The sequence below is a fragment of the Anabrus simplex genome, chromosome 3 (genome assembly GCF_040414725.1).
Source record: "Anabrus simplex isolate iqAnaSimp1 chromosome 3, ASM4041472v1, whole genome shotgun sequence".
NCBI classification, from domain to species: Eukaryota; Metazoa; Arthropoda; class Insecta; order Orthoptera; family Tettigoniidae; genus Anabrus; species Anabrus simplex.
This window is the reverse complement of record NC_090267.1, coordinates 90894674-90916851: the sequence shown is the minus strand read 5'-3', so window position 1 is coordinate 90916851 and position 22178 is coordinate 90894674. Positions and strand designations below refer to the sequence as shown.

The following is a 22178-nucleotide window of genomic DNA, read 5'->3' as shown; positions in this document are numbered from 1 at the left end:
AAATAAATAAATAAATAAATAAATAAATAATCAATCAATCAATCAATCAATCAATCAATCAATCAATCAATCAATCAATGTTCAGCCTGTAAACAACAGAAGATATTCCATATTCATGAAAGCTTAATCTTCTTCATCTCTAAATCTCTATCATATTATTCAGTTTTGGTATTCAACATATTGTTAACACGTCGGTTTTGAGGTAGAAATTGTATATGTGCTAAAAAAACTACATAACAACATGATACAAAATACACAATAAAATTGATTATCGTTATAATAAGTCCATATTCATGTGTGTATTAATGATTTAGCTGAATATACCGAAGGAAAACCTACTTTTTAACGTAATATAGGCCTAATAACGTATCAAACAATAAATAAATAAATAAATTTACCTAAGAACTTTTAAGTTTAGAAGAGGGTATAAAACTCCTGACGAACATCATTAGTCTTCTTAATACTATATAGATCACAATAAGAGCTATAATTGAAACTAAAAGTAGGAAAGCGATGACATCCAGCAGCAGGTACTGGTACCATGAGAGATCCAGTGCTGCCGATCTCAAGTGCCGAGCACCATTATGTCTCAGTACATATTCTATCCACCAAATCGCACGATCCAGAGAAGGTCCCACTTCTTCCCGATACACTGCCGAATAGGTCTTCATATTCTCACGGTAACTGTAAGAAACGGGAGAAATCATTTGCAAGAGTTTGTAAGGGCGGTTTAGAAGGGTTATAGAGAGTTACATTCAGGGAAACGGGGTGGACTAGGGAGCGGTGACAAGAGTACTGGGAGCTGGAAGTCAAGTAATGATGACATTAAGTTGTTAGTGCTAAACTTTACAAGTGCTGTATTCTAAAGAAAGGAATCGAATTAATTTAACAAATAGTATGGATGAGGAAATTTTCTTATTGAACTTGGTGTATAGGAACGGTAGGATGGGAAGTATTCAAACTGGGGAAGGAAGAATTCGTAAGCAACGAAAGAGTTAAGAACGAGAAACATTAAATTCTAGATGTAAGGATGATCTCTAAAGATATTAGGCAACTTCATATTGTTTTTGGAGTTTACAAACCTAAGGGTGGTGGCGCTGACGCTGACGAGTAACTACTTTATGCGATAATCAGCTGTGTGGGGAACAACTCAGAAAGGAACGTAATTGTAGCGAGTGATTGTAATTTACCAAATGTTAATTACGAAGGTAAAGAGAATGACAGGAAGCATGATTAGCAAATGGTAAATAAGTTGATCTTGGATGGACAGCTGAATAGGAAAGTGATCGAAACAACTATAGGGAAGATTATTCTGGATTTCTAGAGAATATGAAGTGATAGATCGTAAAAGTGATCAGGAAGCTGTTTTAATCATAATTCAAAGTAAATGTGATAGGAATGAAAGTTGTAAAAGTAGAATTATTATTATTTTTCTTTTTTTTTTGCTATGGGCTTTACGTCGCACCGACACAGATAGGTCTTATGGCGACGATGGGAGAGGAAAGGCCTAGGAGTTAGAAGGAAGCGACCGTGGCCTTAATTAAGGTACAGCCCCAGCATTTCCCTGGTGTGAAAATGGGAAACCACGGAAAACCATATTCAGGGCTGCCGATAGTGGGATTCGAACCTACTATCTCCCGGATGCAAGCTCACAGCCGCGCGCCTCTACGCGCACGGCCAACTCGCCCGGTGTGTAGAATTATTAAGCCGTACCGTATGATTGAAAACAAATGAGTGAAGGATTAAAAACAGGTAATAAAGTCAGCAGAATACGGTAAATAAAACGTAAACAGCGTATTGGATCGGTTGAAGACAATTCTTAATGAGTGTGAAACCACATATGCACCATTAAAGCTGGTAAATAATGGTAAAAGTCCACTATATGATAACAGAGATATAGAGAGCTTATGAACGAGGTGCACTTTAGACAGAGTTAGACTTGGTTGTGGAAGTAAGGAGAAATTGATGGAAATTATTATGAAATTAAACCTAGAGAAATCTAGAGAAGACCTATTAAAGAAACTATTTAAAATATTTTATATTGGATCCACCTTGTCAATAAACGTTTAGTGACTTCCCTGATGAAGGGAATGCATATGGTTCCTGAAACATGTATCATAGAATAAATAATTTTCAATCTTTAAAGGTGCATTGACAAGGTAGACCCAATATAAACAATTTTAAATCGTTTATTTAACGGATTTAGACAAGTCAGTACAGGATCAAATAAAATACCTATTATGGTTAAGTTTATCTAGTGAAGATGTCAACTAATAATAACATGATGAGAAGCATAACTGGTAGTCACATGCATTTTCGTGTAAAATATAAGGGAATAGGTACATTATGACAAAAAAGGTTTCACGAAAGACTTCCAGGAATCGCTAATGAACAAGGAGAATGTGTATGTTGGGAGGGGGGATGAGGTAGTGATTTACAGAAGGTAGAGGCATTCATTCTGCAGTATTAAAAAAATATTGGATATATGGATAATATACAGGTGGAGGAGGTGACCAATACTAACGAAGTACTGAAATTTACCTATGATAACGAAGATATTTACAATAAGGTACAAAAGTTGAAGACTAGATAATCAGCTGGAATTTATAAGATTTCTGCGGATATACTGAATTCAATGGGTTGGAAAATAGTACCATATCTGAAGTAATTATTTGATTACTGTTTGAATGAAGGAGCTATACCAAAATGAAAGGAGAGCTGCCTCGGTAGCCGATAATTACAGACCGGTCAGATTGACATGGACTGCATTAAAGATGTGGTAAAGCGTTCTTTCACATTATATTAGACATATTAGCGAATTTATTACCCGGTTTGACGGAAGCCAGTTCAAGTTTAGGAAATGTTATTCCACTGAGACTCAACTAGTAGCATTCCAGCAGGGTAAAGTATATATTTTAGATTCAGGAGGTCAAATAGACTGTATCGCTACTGACCTGTCCAAGGCTATTCATAGTTTAGATCATGAGAGAGTAATGAAAATATGAGTGCAATTGGACTAGACAAAAGAGTGAGTGAATGGACGGCCAAATGTCTAGAAAATAGAACTCAGAGAATTAGAGAAGGTAAAACGTTACCTGATCACGTAATGACAAAGAGAGGAGTTCCTCAGGGCAGTATTGTTGGACCTTTATATTTTCTTATTTATAAAAATGATATGAGTAAAGACCTGGAATCAGAGATAAGGCATTTTGCGGTTGATATAATACTGCATAAATATAAGTTACAGGAATGTCAGCGACTGCAGAAAGATGTCGACAACGTTGTGAGATGGACAGCGGACCATTGTAAATGGTTTAAGGGTCACAATTGAATGGATGTAAACCATAACGGTATAGTTGACATTTTAAAAAAATTAGTTAAGTGCAGGATGTCACTCCGGGAGCATATATCCTTTCACCAGCAAAGAGATACAAGTGATAGCGGTAATATTCTGCGCTCTAGTAATAGGTGGTATAACTGCAAATAGCATGCTTTATAGAGTGTTAAGGTGTTTAAATGCCTTTTTCTCTGAATGATCAAAATACTACTTACACCGTTATGGTTTTCATCCATTCAATTGTAATCCACGTATATTGGACGATTCTGAAGCTGCTTTGATTGCAATTCAAGACAAATACTGCACAAGTTACAACCGATTGCTGTATACCATCACACGTAAGACTACAACAAGCATATCTGCATGAAACGGGTACGAGGACATAACGGTAGGACTCTCTCCATACTCGAATCTTTTGCAACTCCGGGGGAACGTAACTTTTTTTTCGGCCGGGTGACTGCTCATCTTTAATTTAGCACCCCGCCGAGACAATAAAGCACATAGGCTGGCACCAAGTTGGAGGTCGGCCTTCCCATCATGCTGTTCACCTGTGTTCTTCACGACGTTCCCGTTGTACTTTCTGAAGATGACCTCCTTACTGAACTTCATCCCACCGGCGCCTATTCTGTCACCAGGCTCTACGAAGGGACTCAACCAGCACCAGCTATACTTGTGTATTTTCACTCTTCAGCAGACCTCTCCACCATCTACAAGACTGGAGCCCGTATTCGTGGTCGTCTTTATCCAGCAGAACCCACTCCAGAGGATATTCAAGTCCAGCTCCAGCTACAGGACGACGAACCCTCTCAGCCTGCAACAGCCGCTCTGATCGCCGTAACCACGCTATCTTCCTCAACCTCATCACCACAACCTTCGTCTACCATTTACACCACTCCTGCCACTACTACCACTACTATCACCACCATTACCACTTCAGCCCACCTGCCTATTACTACTACTGTCATGTCTCATTCCTTCCCTCTTATGACGTCTATTCTTCCCTTCCCTCCCAACCCTGATCTAACACATCCGCAGAGCGCATCTCTTCAGTCACCTGCCGAGGGAAATTCTACTACAGATGCTCCTGGAAACATCGTACATCTTCCACCGATACCACCGCTTTCTGCCTATGCTAACACCTATAGCTGCGTGGTTTGCGGTGTAGAGCCTAGCATACCATCTGCAATCATCGCCCAGGAACTCCGCCAGGCAGGACTACCCGTGCGAAGAGCTTTCCGCATTTACAACGCCGACGGTCCAACATATCTAGTCAGACTTCTCCTTCCAACTTCTGACGACGCCGCACGACTCATCGCCACTGGGATCCACCTCAACGGCCGTCACCATCGGATCGAACCATCTCGTTCACCTCCCCAAACTTCGCCTCGTCCCACCACATCTCGTAGCCGTCCCCGGCCTGCCCCACCTCCCCAACCACCTAGTCCATATCTTCGATCTTATCCACCCCCACCTCCACCCGGTTATTTTTCACCACCACCACCTTCCTTTGACATCATTCGACTTCTCCTCACTTCTCTTGTTAACTTCTCCTCCTTCTATCATAGCGTTGCACTTCACCTATTTCCCTCCCACCTTGTCTAAACCTTCGCTACATAGCATCGCTGTCCTATCTATTCATGTCTTGTATCCAATCTCAATCTAACCCAGTATAATTACCCCACTTCGCCACCTCCACACTTTAATTACCTCACCTACTCCCATCTCCTTCTTCTAATACCCCTCCTCAACCAAGTCATCTCTCCTGGCCAGAGAGAGGGCGACACCCTCTAGGTGGCCCACCCCACCCCTTCAGGGTGGGGAATGAAAGCATTGAAGCAGCAGCAGCATAACGGTACATCGCTCGGCTATGGCCCGCCTAGCTTTACTGGGTTAGGAGTTGAAATAACTTTTTGTTTCGGATTCGGAATAACGGTACAGGTCACTACCACCACCGTCCGACTCGTTGGCTGAATAGTCAGCGTACTGGCCTTCGGTTCAGAGGGTTCCGGGTTCGATTCCCGGCCGGGTCGGGGATTTTAACCTTCATTGGTTAATTCCAATGGCACGGGGGATGGGTAACTGTGCTGTCCCCAACATCCCTGCAACTCACACACCACACATAACACTATCCTCCACCACAATAACACGCAGTTACCTACACATGGCAGATATCGCCCACCCTCATCGGAGGGTCTGCCTTACAAGGGCTGCACTCGACTAGAAATAGCCTCACGAAATGTAACTACTACCACCAACCAAGAGAACTTCTCGTTAGGAGCGACATCTGCGAGTAGAACATCAAAGCTACTCCTTACTCCTTAATTTTTTTCTCGACCGGGTGGTTCACCAGCTTTACCTCAGCTGCCTCTCCGACATGCTTACCTACCTACTCCGTAACGTCAACCTCGCTCTCTCAGATGACGACATCGTCCATCAAATCCGCAAGGCAGGTATTCCCGTTCATTGCGCCACCAGACTACTAAACAGTTCCGGACTGTCACCAGATGTTCTTCTATATCTCCACACAAAGGACGACGTCTGCCGCGTCCTGAACAACGGCGTCTATATTCATCACATCTTCCATAGTGTGGAAGTTACTCTTGCGTACCTCATGGATCAGCTCATAGCCACTGATTTTACTGCACCTGCAACGGTCGTGCCACCACAGGAGACTTCCTACCAGCTGCCTTCGCACCAAGTGGAGTCTACGCCGTCAAGCCAGCCGACATCATACGCCGTTTCTACATCGCCGATAACTAGCACTACCACCACCATCTCCACTACAACATCAACCTTCACCCCTCCCCTATTCCCATCACTACGGTTACAACCAGTCATCCTGCGTCCATAATGATTTCTTTCCTCCCTCATCCCCCAACACCTGAAGAACGTCATGCCTTATACATGCCTCCCGCAACATCTGCAGCACCGTCGTCTTCGTCGTTTTCCAACGCCATCAAAGAAGCACCACCCTCATCGCAGTCATCACCGTCTCGCCACACCATGTATAGCTGTGTGATCCGTGGAGAGGATCCTGCTCACTCAGAACAAGCCATCCTCCAGCAACTTCGAGCGGAAGGCGTATCCGTCCGTCGAGTCTTTAGGATCAAGAACAAATCCGGTCCGACGTACATGGTCCGCACCCACCTCCCTACTGCAGCCGATGTTCACCATCTTATCGCCAATGAAGTCTACATCTTTGCCATCGCTACAAAGTCGAGCCATCTCTTTCCCCACTCCAAACTGTTCTACATATCTCCAACAATGCCCGTCGTCGCACCCGGCCGCCCCCTCCTTATCGACCCCCTCCATCCGTTTACCCTCCCCTTCCACCAATCGGTTTCTTCCCCCCATCAGCTCTAACACTCGACATCTTGCGATTACTAACTGCCTCTCTCTGTAACATCACGGTTACCCTGCACCTCCTCACCTTCTATTTACAGCCTGGTACCTTCCTTTAAACATCACTACTCCCGCACACCCTTATAAACTCAGTCCCGTAGCCATTCATTCAAATTTTCACATCTGTTTTTCATCTTCTTCATTTCAAACATGTACCAATTCTCTTCACCTCTCTTGGCCCGAGAGATCGCGTCACGATCTAGGGGGCCCGCCCCGCCCTTCAGGTGGCGAATGAAAGCATTTAAAACAAATAACGGTACAGAAGGGAAAGAGCGAGCTGATAAACTTGCCAAAGAAGCTGCAACCACCCCGGACTCTCTGTTAATATATGAAAAGGGCCGATGACCTAGATGTTAGGCCCCTTTAAACAACAAACATCATCATCAATCTATGAAAACGTATAGGGGGAATATATGGAATAATCTATGGATAACTAGCTGAATAGGTCAGCTTACAAGGAATTTGTTCTTTCCGAAGATTCAGGATAGACTGAAAAGTAGGTTAACACCTGACCATATTTTAACACAGTTTAGGTCATGACACGGGAAATTTGGATCATATTTTGGAAGGTTTAGAATCAATATACAGAAGCCTGTGAAGTGCCACAAAGTGTGTATTATTTTTTCTTTGACTGACCCACTTTTGAAATAAGTAGATGTGAACTAGTAATTCACTTAAATATGTGTGATATGAGCCCTTGCTGGCAAGATGTAGTGTTTACAGTGCGCTATGTCTTCTGGTATGGGCTAGAGCAATTTGTTACTTTCATTGACTTGCCTCAGTCTCATCCTTGGGTTTGACAATATGAAAGTGACTGAGGTATGAGTGATACTACTGAAGTAATACCATTCCTTATGCAGCCAGTCCCTGTTATGAATGGTGTGAAAATATCGCCCATAGGGTCGGTTGGTGCATGCATTTCATTGGGCTTGGCAGACTGATATGCAATAGCAACTTCTGGCTCGGTGAGGAAAGCAACAGGAAACTACTCCGCTCCTCATTTCCCTCGTATGCCTCTTCAGTGACGCCTAGGCAATCATGACAGCCTTTGGCGGAGCTGTGGAGAATCAAACCACCCTTCGGGCTGAATGCCCAACATACATACATACATGCATGTGTGATATAAATCAACCTTAAATTTTTATTTCAAAACAGTTGCTATTATAAGACATTCGCTAATTTTTCCACTTTATTTACAAGTCGTTCCAGTTTTAAGTTTCATTTGTTATTTTACGTATGTATTAATGTGCCCTAATCTACCATTGCCAACGGCCGTAGCCGTGTTGAAACACCGGATCCCGTGAGATCTCCGAAGTTAAGCAACATTGGGCGTGGTCAGGAGTTGGTTGGGTTGCCACGCGCTGTTGGTGGGGGTAAGGGAATGGAGGAGCGGAAAGGAACTGGCCACCCTACCGCACGTAAACTCCGGCTCAGGAAACACCTCTGCGGAGGTTCGGGCCTGCTTTCAGGCAGCATAACCCTTACCTTACCTAATCTACCATTTGTAATGCAGGCTTTTTTACTTGGATAATAATAATAATAATAATAATAATAATAATAATAGTAAATAGAATGAAGAGTCACTTTGTGAATTTCACCAAGAAGGAAAGTCCTCTTAGTTTTATTTACTGTGCTGATGGGGTGATATTACCTCATGGAGATCACTGTAAATACCTAGTTGATTTAAATTAAACTCGTGTCATCATCCCGAGGTGGTGCAGCTCTTTTCAGGCACACCCCCATTGGAGGTGAGCTGCATGTACCATTTCAATCACATACCAGTCCTCCTGCCATTCTTAAATTTCTGGCAGTACCGGGAATAGAACTCGGGCCCCCGAGGACGGCAGCTAATCACACTAACCGTTACGCTACAGAGGCGGACACGTAGTTGATAATACATAAGGACAAATCTTCGTTGGGGTAACGACATAAATGGGATTGTAGATGGAGGTTATACTTAGGACGAAACATGACGGCCTGAGTTCCTGGAAGCGATCTGGAAGCCAGCAGTCAATCACACTTTGCACCCTGCTGAGTGAACGAGTTCTAAGTGAACCTTGTTTACCGCGGAGAGGTTGCCAAACCACTTTCATCCATACTCTTTTCAGTGTTTACCATTTCTTAGGTCGAGTGCAGCAGACAATTAGTCAACTCCGACTAGAGTGGACGTAGTAAATCATATAAGCCGCTAATAAACACCAGGCTGGCGCTGCAGAGTAGTGGTGTGAGGCGAGGTCGTCATGATTTGTCCCCAAGTATACAAACCTTTTCATATGATTGTGGGTGTATTTAGGATTTCTAGTAAGCACATAAATGAGAGGAAATGTAAGTTACTGATGGATCCTCACCAGGATTAGAGAACTAGAAAATGTCCAAAATAAAGCAACACGATTTGTTATGGGTGATTTCCAACAACAGAGGGGTGTTATGATCAAGTTACAGACTTTGTGTTGGGAAGATTTACGAATAGGGATACGAGCTACTCGGCTAAGAGGTATGTGTACAGCTGTTATTGGAGAGATAGAGTGGAATGACGTAAGTATACGTGTAAATTTGAGTGGTGCTTTTAAAAGTAGGAAAGATCACAGTATGATGATGCAGTTAGAATTCAAGAGGGCAAATTGAAATTGTTGCAAATATTCGGTTATAGGAAGAGGACTGGGATAATTTACCAGGGGAGTTGTTCGATAAATTTCCAACATCTTTGATATTATGGAAATTAAATTAAATTAAAATTAAATTATTTTGGAAAACACCCTAAATACCCTAAATTCAGATCAATGAGAATTATGATGATGACTGAAATGGACTGGAATCATATTGACGTTCAGATTACTTGTCTTGACCTTATTTCTTCCTTACCTTGAGTCATTAGTTAACTTCCCAATGACTTCCAAAAATGTTTCCTTAGTCAAATCTTTGAATTTCAGCTTCACTCCAATTTTAGCAGCTTCGAACTTGCCAACGTTATAAAACTGATCACCTACGAATGGGATGCCAATCAATGGTACACCGTGGTAGGCCGCTTCTTGAAAACTCTGAAGTCCTCCTTGGGTGATGAACACTCGTATATTCGGATGGGCTGTAACAAGAATTGAAAATATTGTTTTATTAGAAGACATCATGTTCATACTTGTCTGCTTTGAGTTAAATAACTACCTTATTCTTTGAAGTTGCTCAACACGAAACATATTTTCAAATTAATTAGTTAGGTATCCACTTTTCAAAAATGTAAAACCATATGTTATGCGTTACTCGCGCACACTCCTTGTTAAGAAGCTACAGATCAAGCAATTCACGTCCACTTCACCTACCGAGTTCAGAAGAATACGGTTTAGCCACTTTTCCTTATACGGTTGTATGATAGCGCTCATTAACCAGAAATCTTAGTGGACACGACGAACTACAAGCAGCAGTTGATAGAAGCACCGGTGTAAGCTCCGAAATGAACCTCAAATTTTGCAACGCTCACTCCACGTGGAGTATACATACAGATATGCACATATGGTGCCTCATTATAGAAACGCCTGCGCAATTCTCTATTTGTAGCTAGCTACCGTGTCTTCATTTACTTCCAGGCCTCTAATCTTAAAAATCATTAAAAAAAGAGTCAACTTAGTCTTCTAGTTCTCTTTCCCTCAATGGTCAAGTCCATTATTCTCTTAGGTAACCTATTCCTACTTCTGTCAACCCTAGAGCAACATTAGGCAGTCCAATCGTTGCAACATTCCTAAATTTCTATCTTCAGCATCTTGCTTCTTCACGATAATATCAGGCCCTACTCTGTTTCCGCTACGGAAGCTAACGTGGAATAAATGCACTAGACAACTCTGAATCAACCCTTCAATGACCAATTTCGTCACCATGTGATTATCACTTGTTGGAGGTGGGGAAGAGTGAAGAAAGTTTTAATCATAGATGAAGTATTGAAATTTTTGCTTTGTTTTTGTAACCTACAAACAATCAGAGGAAGTTGACTCAGAAAACGACCAAATTATTTGTTAAGAAGGGAGCAATACTTTCCTGTGTCGACTGAGTTAAATGTATCATAAAAGCTTCTCAGTCTGTGGAACACACCAGTTCATTGTAAATACTGTACTAGAACACACATGTAAGACACACACTATTAAACAAAGAATGACATGTTTCGTTCTCGAAAATAGAACATCATCAGATTCTGTCATTAAGATAAGGTACTAATTTCAATTTATTACGTGTTTGGATAGAAATAAACATAAATGTTTTCAAATGTTGAGTGTGACTTAATAGAATTTCTTTTAAGAACGAACATATCGTTCTTTGCTTAATAGTGTGTAATTTTATTCCTTGTTCAATAGTTTGCTTTTTTGCAGATATAGTATTGTCCCCGTTAAAATTGGCGATATTACGAATATTTTAACAAGTGGAAAGTGAAAATTTTATTGTCTGCCTGTAACTGCAGTATATCATTTGGGGAGTTGTGGCGAGCTGAGAACGAGTTTTTTTTTCGTCATTCAGAGGGGTGACACACCGGCAAGACTGTGCCAAGGTCAGAGCAAACCACGTGACTGCCTTCGCACGCGCGCAACCCAGCTTGTTTCTGGAATAGTTTGAGCCAATTAAAGGAGACCATCAGCCAATTACCGTCCTCGCTGAAGAACACACCTCCCTGGCTAATTAGATAAAAGGCCTTGTTTCGAGTAAATCGCTCTCTTAATGCTCTTAATGTTCGTGAAACTCTTAATGCTCTTAATGTTCCTGAAGCTCTTACTCTGAATATCCTTCGTCGTTCTCAGACCACGTGGAGAAGTAATTTCAGTTCAAGTCGACGCCGTTCTGCTAGAATTTAGAGAAACCATTAGTGAATTCTATGGAATAAAGACGCCTAGGAGCCAAGTTAAGTGTGACAGTGTAGACGAGCTATTTATATTCGGCGTGTGCTTGTGCAAAATACTTAATTTTGTCATCTCAGTTACAGCTTGTGACCGGCATTCTACGGAAGTCATCTTAGAATTAAACATCTCAAGATGGATAATTCTGCAACCACCGACAACATCATTTCATCGAGGGACACCTGTTGCAGAGCCTCCATGGAGCTGTAAAATGTGAGGCGTATCTGGTAATTGGAATGAGACTGACCGGAGGAGTATGCTGGAATAACTGACTGTCGACGGGAATCGAACTACACCAAAAACTTGAGTACCTTTTTAATTTAATTTATCTGTCTTACCTTTTGTACAACTAGAGGTCTTTCTTCTTAAGTCGTAGATCTATTAGTCTGTTGTAGTTAGAAATATTTCATTTTTCCACTTCTTAAGGTGTCGTGGTAGACTAGGTACGTGTGAATGAAATTTTGGAATCTATTAGAGTAGACATGTAGGTTGTCTTTGAATGATTTCCCATGCTTAAGGAGCTTTATATTTAATAATCACTGACCACACGATAAATCTACTTTCCTTGTAATGTTGAAAGTTACTGGATGGAAATTTACGTGTACATTTTGAGTGAATAGGGTCGAACCTAGTGTCTTTCAAGATCACTTGTTGTATTTATGATGAAGTCATCTAATTTTACGATATTCCATGAGGATCAGTAGATGTAATAATCACTTAAATAATAATAATATTAACTAAAGATCGGGTAAAACAGAAGTAAACGCTCGTGAGCCATAAAATTACTGTAGAGTCCTTATATGTGAGATTAAATGTGCTCTGTTCATGAAGGGTCTGGAATATGACCAATCCTGAGGGATACTTGTTGTATAATTGTGCAGTTGATGATTTAATGATGATATTTGACTTATTCTTGTGTATTGGGAGCGCAAGATGGATTATAATTATTGGAGCACGTGTTGCGAGTGTATTTCACAGATAGGAAATAAAAGTAATACAAGTAGGGCTCACGCTTGCGGTAATTTCAACCTGTAGCCCAAATGATGGTAGTGTTTATGGATTTTACTAGAATCTTCCATTATAATTTCATGAGTTAGATGAACTTACATTGATATGTGAAATGTGTTTCTACCAAGTGATACCCATGACTTCGATCACTAGCCACTATAAATGAAGGATAATTTCAGTACACGGATTATTTCTGCTAGACATTACGTGTCCCGACCACCAATAAAAATCATGAATAAACTTGCCAAAACAGGATTCGATGTAAATAATGTACATAAAAGCGTGTTTCCCTAGTGTGAATGTGTGTGTGTATGTAAATATGTATATTTCTCTTGTGTCATGTTGGTTTCATTTAATTTCAATCTGGTCACGCACTCGCTGTGACGCAGATTACACTCATCGTTGTGTGTTACCTTAAGAAATAATTTTCATGCCCTTAAGGGAAAGTTTGATTAAGTTAAGTCGAGGAAGACTAGGAAGAATTTATTTTCTTAATTAGCGAGATTTAAAAGGAAAGATCATCTCGTTACTTTGTGAAGGCACTCGCTTTGTAAATAAAATTTATTTAACTAGCTCACACGTTGGTAATGTAAATTTCTAAAATTTGGAAAATATTAAGATTAATTTGAATAGAAATGAAATACAAAGATCAGAGGTAGAAATTTGTTAGCCGCATGATTAATTGGAGTTATGGTGAAAATAAGTCATTAATAATTAATTCAAAATAATTATTCTGAAATGCTAATGACGATCATTAGGTAAATAATGCAGTGGAAAATTAATAAGAACACGATCGTGTGACAATGAAACATGGGCTAATTAAATGATGAGAAATTAATAATAATAATAATAATAATAATAATAATAATAATAATAATAATAATAATAATAATAATCAGAATAATAATTAATTAATTTAGAGAATTTTGAAATCAATTTTCATTTTCTACTGAAGTTCATGTTGGTGTCATTGACTATCATTAAATACTGTAAATGACAAATTCAGTTAGGTACATCTTAAAACCACGTGTTGAGACAACTTTGAATTGGTAAAGCTTTGAACACATTTATTGTAAAACCCTCGTTAGCAAGACAGCTGTTTATGATTTTATGAAGTTTTATGTTAATTTATTTAATTCTTTCAGTCAAATATTTTGATTTGAAAAGGCAAGAGGCCTAATTTTTCTTTGGTTTCATTACAGCACAGTAAGGCTGGAGATTAAGAACACGTGTCACTCTAAATCGAGGAAGAAATGCAATATTATGAAAGTTCTATTTCTGTAAAATATATCAGCAAGAATATTTTCATTTGTTTGTTTGCTTGTGTGAATAAATGTCAGAGTGTTGTTTTAACATTTCTTTTTATCCTGCTTGGTCATCAATCCCTAACAACCCTTAAATGCCTCTAGAAAGTAATAGCCAACGATCGAACGGTCCACCTTGGGATCTCTCGCTCGACGGCTTGGGCTTAGCTCGGGAAAAATGGGGGCAGTATAGTATAATATTTATTTTGAACTTATGTGTTTAACACACTGAAAAGCTTTTAAGTTACATTTATGACGTAACTGGAATAAGAGGCGCTCTTATGAACAATACTTTTTAAAAATTATTTATACTAATGTATTATCTGTAGTGATTATGTGCTGTACACGATTGTTCTTGTCGTCATGTGCGATGCTTAACTCACTTTTACTGATCGAACAGTTTGCTTTATAAGCGTTAGACTGTGTTGATCCAATCCATGAATATACATCTTCCTATTTTGAAGGACATGAAAACATATATCGTAACTTATTTTCTCTTTTGGTGGCGTTTTAGCTTCGTCGGCATTGTCCCTAATATCTTATTATAAAATGTTGCACCTACACGACTCGCACTTTATGTAAAGTAAAATCACCGAAATCAACTCACGCCAAACCACCACAATCTGAGCAACACAAAGGTAACAATAATGAATGAATGAATGAATGAATGAATGAATGAATGAAAGAATTATTTTTTACATAGTTTACGCCCCTATCGGAGCACATTCATCAGTCTACTCATTAACGTCTAATAGTATTAAATAGAGTCAGCTCTTCAGCTTCTTTTTCCACTCCCAAAACTTCTTCATCCTGTCGGACCTGGCTGCCCTTTGTTTGTCACTAATGGTGTACTTCCTTCGTTCACATGTTATGAGTTTGAATCGAAAGTGTTTTTTTTCTTTAGAATCCTATTCTTTCCTTCAATTTGGAGCATTGATAAATTTCATTCTTCTAAATCATTCATGATCACTGTGACCCAAGTGTTCTTTGTTTTATTTTTCCAGTAGTAACTAAATAACTGCTTCACTAGTCGGGTTTCTGGCGGTCTGAAATACATGACAAAAAATGGCAATTCTCCTTTCCCGCATTGTATCTCTTATTGATTCACTTTCACGATATACCACTTCATTAGGTAATAATCTCCATTAGCCATTGATGTTCCTTACTGATGATTGTCCTAATGATTCTTCTATCCACTCTCTACAGTTTATCGGTTGTTGATTTAGTGTTCAACTTAAAGAGTATTTCACTAGCATAAGTTGCTTTGTATTGTATTGTACTGTAACAACGAAATTTAGCATAAATGGAGAGAGATTTTCTTTATAAGTTCGCCAGGTGATTCGCTGTGCTGTTTTCAGTTTCGATGTTCAGCTGTCGATCGTTGTTCTGTCTTTTGTGTTCCATGTTACAATTTCCCCCAGATATTTGAAGTTATGCACAAGTTTGCCATTGTCGAGGTGAACGGCTGGTGTTTCAATTCTGTAGGTCGGCATCATTTCAGTCTTTTCAAACGAGATTTGCAGTCCGACGTTTGCAGGAAATTTCTTGAGTCCTTCAGTTCGAAATTTAGCTCCTTCCACACGACTTGCTAGTAATGCAAGATCGTCTGCGAATGCTAGGCTATTAAGTTTAATATTTCTGCCTCTCTTGATGTTTGAATTATATTTCTTCACCAATTCTGGCATGACTTTCTCCAGGGTACAGGTAAATAACAATGGCAAGAGTCCATCTCCCTGTCGAAGTCCAGAGTGGATTTCAAATGGCTCAGACAATTCACTTCTAAAGTTGACATTTGACTCAGTGTTCTTAAGAGTGATTCCAATAAGATTGATTACTTTATTCCAAAATCTTGTTCATCAGTCCGTAATTTGTTCCACTTAAATAATTTGGTCATTTTTTAAGTTAACTTCCTGTGATTGCTTTTAGCAAAGCAAATGATGTCAATACTTCATCTACGTTTAGGACTTCCTTCATTTCTCCGCACCTTACCAGAGGTCTAAATAATGGCGATGGAACTTTCATCATTCTACCATACAGTACAACACAATCTCAGCTAGAAGAGCGTGGACTGTGCATCAAACTTTCGAGAGGTTTTCAGCGAATCTGATGTGTCCGAAAGAATCTGTTGTTTACCAAAAAATGCCAAAATAATAGCCCCATGAAGACAGTGTAATTTTTTGGAATAGTTAAATGACCACAAAAAGTGTACCATGTTTAGCCACAGATGCCTCCAGACACCTAAACAGGAAAACTTTTCCGGGTGCGATATGATATTTTGACCCCTTTGGTGAAATCCAAAACCATTTGGTGTATTCCATATAACAGGCATAAGTAACTGCATTTGATGCTCATAGGTTATTTAACTCACTATTGACAAACCTTTTAAATGTCAGGAATATACATTCATAGTGTTACGATGATGCCAGTGTATTAATTACGGCCAGCGTATTTCAGTTATAAAAATGTTAAGTAATGAGAGCAGAAAAAAACATTTACTTCATAAAGCTATTAAACGTGCACGTAATTGTTTAGTTTATACAGATAAAGAAATGTTACTGCTTAACCTTTGTTGTCATTTTCCCCGTTCTGCCAAACGATCGGAAAGGTTAAGATCATATTTTGAATTTGGGCAGAAGTCCTTCACCATGCAAATTCCAGGTGGTCATCTTTTACAGCTGGCGCAGAAAATCTTTTAAAATGTTTAGCCTAGAAAAACGTACATGCAAAAGCCTTGATGAATTAGACAGTCAAAAAGTTTTGAAAAAACTTCAGAAATGAGAATCTGCAATTAGGAATCATTTTTGAGGCTTAATTTAGTTTACTTGTGAATATTGAAAAGATTTTCATTCAAACAGAAAAATATTTGGAGAATTCTGATGTTAGTATTGTGGAATCCCATGAAGTCGTACAGTTACTAATTAGTAAAGTTGGGCAGGGAATTAAAGATACTGTAGATACTTCGGTAGTGCTACTCACAAAAGGTCACCTGCTGTTCTCGATTCAAATTCAAAATCTACATTTGAATGAAAATCCCTCCACATAAGGTGGGTGCCAGAAAGGGCATCCGGCCGTAAAAGTGGATGAAATCCTTATCGAATCTCGATCCTAATAAATTTGGACCACAAAGAGGATTGCCAATGTGCAGCGTCCAACTAAACATGGCGACGGAATGGGCCTGGAACGGGCTAATTTTTTATAAAGTAATAATGCTAATGGCTTTACGTCCCACTAATTGCTTTTTCGGTTTTCGGAGATGCCGAGGTGTAGGAAGTTTGTCTTGCAGGAGTTATTTTATGTGCCAGTAAATCTTCCGACATGAGGCTGACGTATCTGAGCACTTTCAAATACTACCGGACTGAGCCAGGATCGAAACTGCCAACTTGGGGTCGAAAGGCCAGCGCCTCCACCATCTGAGCCACTCAGCCCGGCGGATAAACCTTGAATATTGTGAGGAATGATAATGACGATATGATGATCAATTCCTTGGATCAAAAGGGGCAGACCTCCAAAAAGGGGCATGTGTACACGAGGAGTACTTGCACACATTATGTTTTTACAATATGCTTTACGTCGCACCGACACGTCTTCCCTTACCTAGAAGCCTGATCACGAGTGACAACAGGTGTAGCAAAGAGATCAAAAGGCGAATAGCACCGGTCAAGCAGGCAATTAGTAATAAGAGAAATGTTTTAATCACTGCAAATTTAGATTTTAGAATTAGGAAGAAATTTGCGATTTCTTTCGTGTGGAGTGAGCTATTGTATAGCTGTGAATCCTGGACAATCGGAGATCAGGACTGGAAACGATTGGAAGCGTTGAGATGTGGTCTGGAGACGAATGCTAAGGATTAAAAGGATTGAAAAGAGAACACACAAAGGCGTTTTGCAAATAATTTGAGGGAAGGGAGAACTGATGGTAACGATACAAAGAAGAAGACATAAATTCACTATCCACACCTTACGACACAATAGCATTCTTACCAAGCTTCTGGATGGAAAAATCACGGCGATTAAATGCCGAGGACGACCGATAAAAACCCTCCTTCACGACTTTCCACGGATTCATTATTATGGCTCTTATTATGAAATGAAAGGAGGAGCTGAGGGCAGAAAAGAAGGGTTGCATATATAAGGGTTTGCTTTTAGACACTGATGATGACGAGTAGGAAAAGACTAGAACTGGGAAGGTAGCAGCCATGGTTTTAATTAAGGTACAAGCTCAGCAATTGCCTGATGTGAAAGTGGGAAACCACAGAAAAACCTCTTCAGGGCTGTCGACTGTGGGGCTCGAATCCTACAATCTGCCGAATACAAGCTAGCTGTGAGCAAACTCTCCCTGTACGTTTTATGGTTTGCAGTAAAATAATCTACTTTTTTCATTTTATAACCCCTAATATTTAGTGCGTTCAGGATTTGAAAACTCTACTTACCAAGTACATCCTGCTGAGGCAACCACTTGCGTATCATTACGTTGCTTGGCTTTCCTGGTAGCGAATCAGACTCCCACTTCCAAAGGACACGCTGTGGTACCTCAGAGAAAGCATCGAGGATATGTTTCACTTTCTCTTGCGGTAGATTTACGCTCTTCACGTTCGAACCCAAGCTGAAGTAGATGACTCCATGCTCTGCACCATCGAGAAAAGTTTTAATGTCCTGAAAGAAAGAAATCTGAAACTTTACATCCGTAATCAAAGATGGATTTAATAAATATGGAACCGAGGAAGATTGATTTACAAATAAGTATGAACTGAAAATATAGATTAAAAAATTAAATTAATCAGTCACAATTGGAGGTATGTGATTTCAGGTCATGTCCCATGAATCGGGATACCAATGACAGTAGCCAAGAAAAGCAGCAAATGTAGGTCATGCAGCATTGCCTCATACCCTGGAAAGAGTATATCTCTGTAGACATCCCTGCATGTTCACTCGTACTAATCCACAATCTTCAACTGTTTCCGGAAATAACAATAATAATTGCAACACCCAAGGACAAAGACACAACAATGAAAATACATAAAAGGCAAAATTAACATTAATCACAACATTACTCACATTGAGGGCAGTAGCATCAAATATAGCTCATGGAGGACCCAGACATAAATGAAGAAAGAGGACAGGATCTTAAAATTAATGCTTGAGAAGTTGCCAGGCCAATATAGCTAACTATCAAATAAGAAGCGAGTTTAAAATTAAAATTTGAAAACATTACTTAATAAATAGAGCTTTAAATTTCATTCTATGTATGTACAATTAAAATATCTCTTAAAACCAATAAACTGAAAGAAAAATAAACTAAAAATATCACAAGGGAAAAATAATATAAACGTTCCACAATTAATAACAGAACACGGATGCACACAACTGGAGCTAGTTGTTACCGAAGCCAAGCTATCATACCTTAAAAGTCGTCAAAGCCACCAAAAATTAATGCGTGCCCACCAGATAAGATAAGATAATAAATGACGCAACAAATAACAAAGGATAAGACCACAAACAATGGGGAGAATGGGACAACCGAACGTTAACCGGATGAGATTTATAAAATTAGAAAGCGACAAGGAAATTTCAGTTCCTCACAGGCTTGACGTTATAGAAAATAATAATAATTATTATTATTACTATCATGGATGACAGTACGAAATTACATTTACATTTCAAACAGTTCCCCAAAAGCTTTGTTAATTTTGAAGAGGAGGCTTTCGACAGGGCCGTATGTGTGCATGAGGTATCAGATAATTTAGACCCCAGAAAAACGCAAATAACGATCCCATAACAAAACCACGGGCAACAGACACAATAACAGCACAGTTAGAACGCAAATTCAAAGAACGAAGAAAATTAGAAAGGAGAATAAGCTCAAAATTTAATAATAATAATAATAATAATAATAATAATAATAATAATAATAATAATAATAATAATAATAATAATAATAATAATCCCAAAGAATGAGTTGAAAATTCAGCACCAACGATAAGTTAATAAGTTTTAAAATTAATTTGCATTGTAGACTGCACAAATAAATGAGCGTTTCAAACAATGTATGATAATGCAAGATAGCGTTCCAAAACATAAGCGGACATGCCCAAATAAATACTTGTTTGCCTTTTTCATGTTACAATAATAATTGTGAAGTACCCAACGGACCTTTATGAATTAACACTCATAAGAATCAGTGGATTTTATGCTAATTTATGACACTAAGAAGTGTTTTACATAATTGAATTAGTAATGTGTACGCAGCAAACAAGGTTGTAGCCAGCAAGCTGTTCAGAACTGAAGTCTTAATATTTTTTCTCTTAGAACAAAGGTATACCCCAGACATGTTCTAAACACATCAATCGATGTTCTGATCATATGTTGTATCGAGTACAGTGTTCGATTATATTCTTAATCACTTCTTTTGTAATATAATCTTCTTAAAACAAAAGTATTCCTTGACATGTTGTTTTAAATTATCTGCTACTACGGTAAAGAGCGCAGCACGGTGCTCTCTTGATTAAAGAGGGATGCTAAGCACATTACCTACCACCACATGTCGAAGAATAAAGTGCAGCACTATGCTCTCTTGATTAAAGATGGCGGATGACAGCTAACGAAATTGCCTGCTACTACGTGTCATAAAGATGGCAGCACGGTACTCTGTTGATTAAAGATGGCGGATGACAGCTGTGACGTAGACATTGCCCACTACTACGATAAAGAGGGCAGTACGGTGCTCTATAAATTAAAGATGGCGGATAACAGCTAACGAAATTGCCTGCAAGAGGGCAGCACGGTGCTCTGTAGAGTAAAGTTGGCGGATGACGGCTGTGACGTAAAAATTGCCCACTACTACGATAAAGAGGGCAGCACGGTGCTCTGTAGATTAAAGATGGCGGATGACAGCTGACGAAATTGCCTGCAAGAGGGCAGCACGGTGCTCTGTTGATTAAAGATGTCGGATGACAGCTGTCAAAAAAGCACGTGGCTTTGTTTACTGATTCAAATCTCACGCTAGTAAGGTTAAGTTGACAGAACTGAGGTTTAGGCTCGTCAAGATGGCAGCACTGAGGTTAGCGATGCGTTGTTGTCTGTCAAAAAGCACGTGGCTGTCAAAAAAGCACGTGGATTTGTTTACCGATTCAAATCTCGCGTTAGTGAGGTTAAGTTGGCAGCATTGAGGTTTAGGCCCGTCAAGATGGCAGTACTGAGGTTAGCGATGCGTTGTTGTCTGTCAAAAAGCACGTGGCTTTGTTTACCAATTCAAATTTCCCGCAGGAGGAGGAGCGGGCCCCTGAGAAGCCCTCCCCGGAGGAGGAGAAGGAGCGGCCCCTGGGAGCCGGAGGAGGAGGAGGCCGCAGAACCATCCAATTATACTACTTATAAGTCCAAGTTTGGGGCGCGGGGGAAGTGTTAAGTAAAAATAAACGAAAATAGTTTCGAGTCCGTAATTTCGGGGTCCCTGAGATTAATAATGACACTCCGGATTTTTTATGAATCATATTTCATCCCCCTTTGGCATAGGGGGAGAAGGGGTAAAACAGAAATTTTCAAAAATGACCGAAATAATGGACGTACCGTAGCTTATGCATGTTACAGGGTAGCTTTCAACCAAAATAGATACAAGCATGACTTACTATCTGGAGAAAGTACTGTTTACTATAAGACACCCCTGGAACCTCTAGAGGAGGATTGATTTATATACGTAACTAAAAGCGAACAATAATACTTTTCCGGACTACTGAAGCGATTCAAAAAACCTTTTACACTTATGAATTACTATCAGGAGATAAATTGCGTGGGGTTATGACAAATTAGCACCCCTGGGGGTAGGTGTTGGAAAGGATGGGTATAAAAATAATCGAAAATAGGGTCACATCAAAATTGTTTTCGGGGTAGCTGAAATGAATAGTGACACTCCGATTGTCAAGTCCAAGTTGATCCCCAATTGTCAGGCGGGTGAGAAGAAGTGAAGAAAAGAAAATATACAAATGACCGAGTTTAAGGATGTTTGTGTGTACGTTCCAATATAATTGTCAGCTGAACTTGGTACAAATATTAGCTCCTATCTAGAAAAAAATACTGTGGGGGAAGGACACAAGACACAAGTCTTTTCGGGACTACGAGAGTGATTTCAAACAAACTTAGTCACTTATGACTTATTATCAGGACACACAGTGTGTTGAGGTATGACTACGCTAGCATACCCACGAGGGGGTGAGATGTAGAAATAATCGAAAATAGTGTTGAATCCATTCTTTTCGAAGTCGCT

At 39.6% G+C, this 22178-nt stretch overlaps 1 protein-coding gene across 1 annotated transcript in view; it reads right to left on the bottom strand.

Moving 5' to 3' along the window:
* Positions 1-398: 398 nt before the first annotated feature.
* Positions 399-22178, bottom strand: part of LOC136866010 (UDP-glycosyltransferase UGT5-like) — a 54865-nt gene continuing 33085 nt past the window's right edge. Inside the window, exons 5-7 of the mRNA XM_068226803.1 lie at positions 18352-18574; positions 9602-9821; positions 399-684 (exon numbers count right to left, since the gene is read on the bottom strand). Of these exons, the coding sequence (XP_068082904.1) occupies positions 399-684; positions 9602-9821; positions 18352-18574 (729 nt within the window). The remainder of the gene's footprint in view (positions 685-9601; positions 9822-18351; positions 18575-22178) is intronic.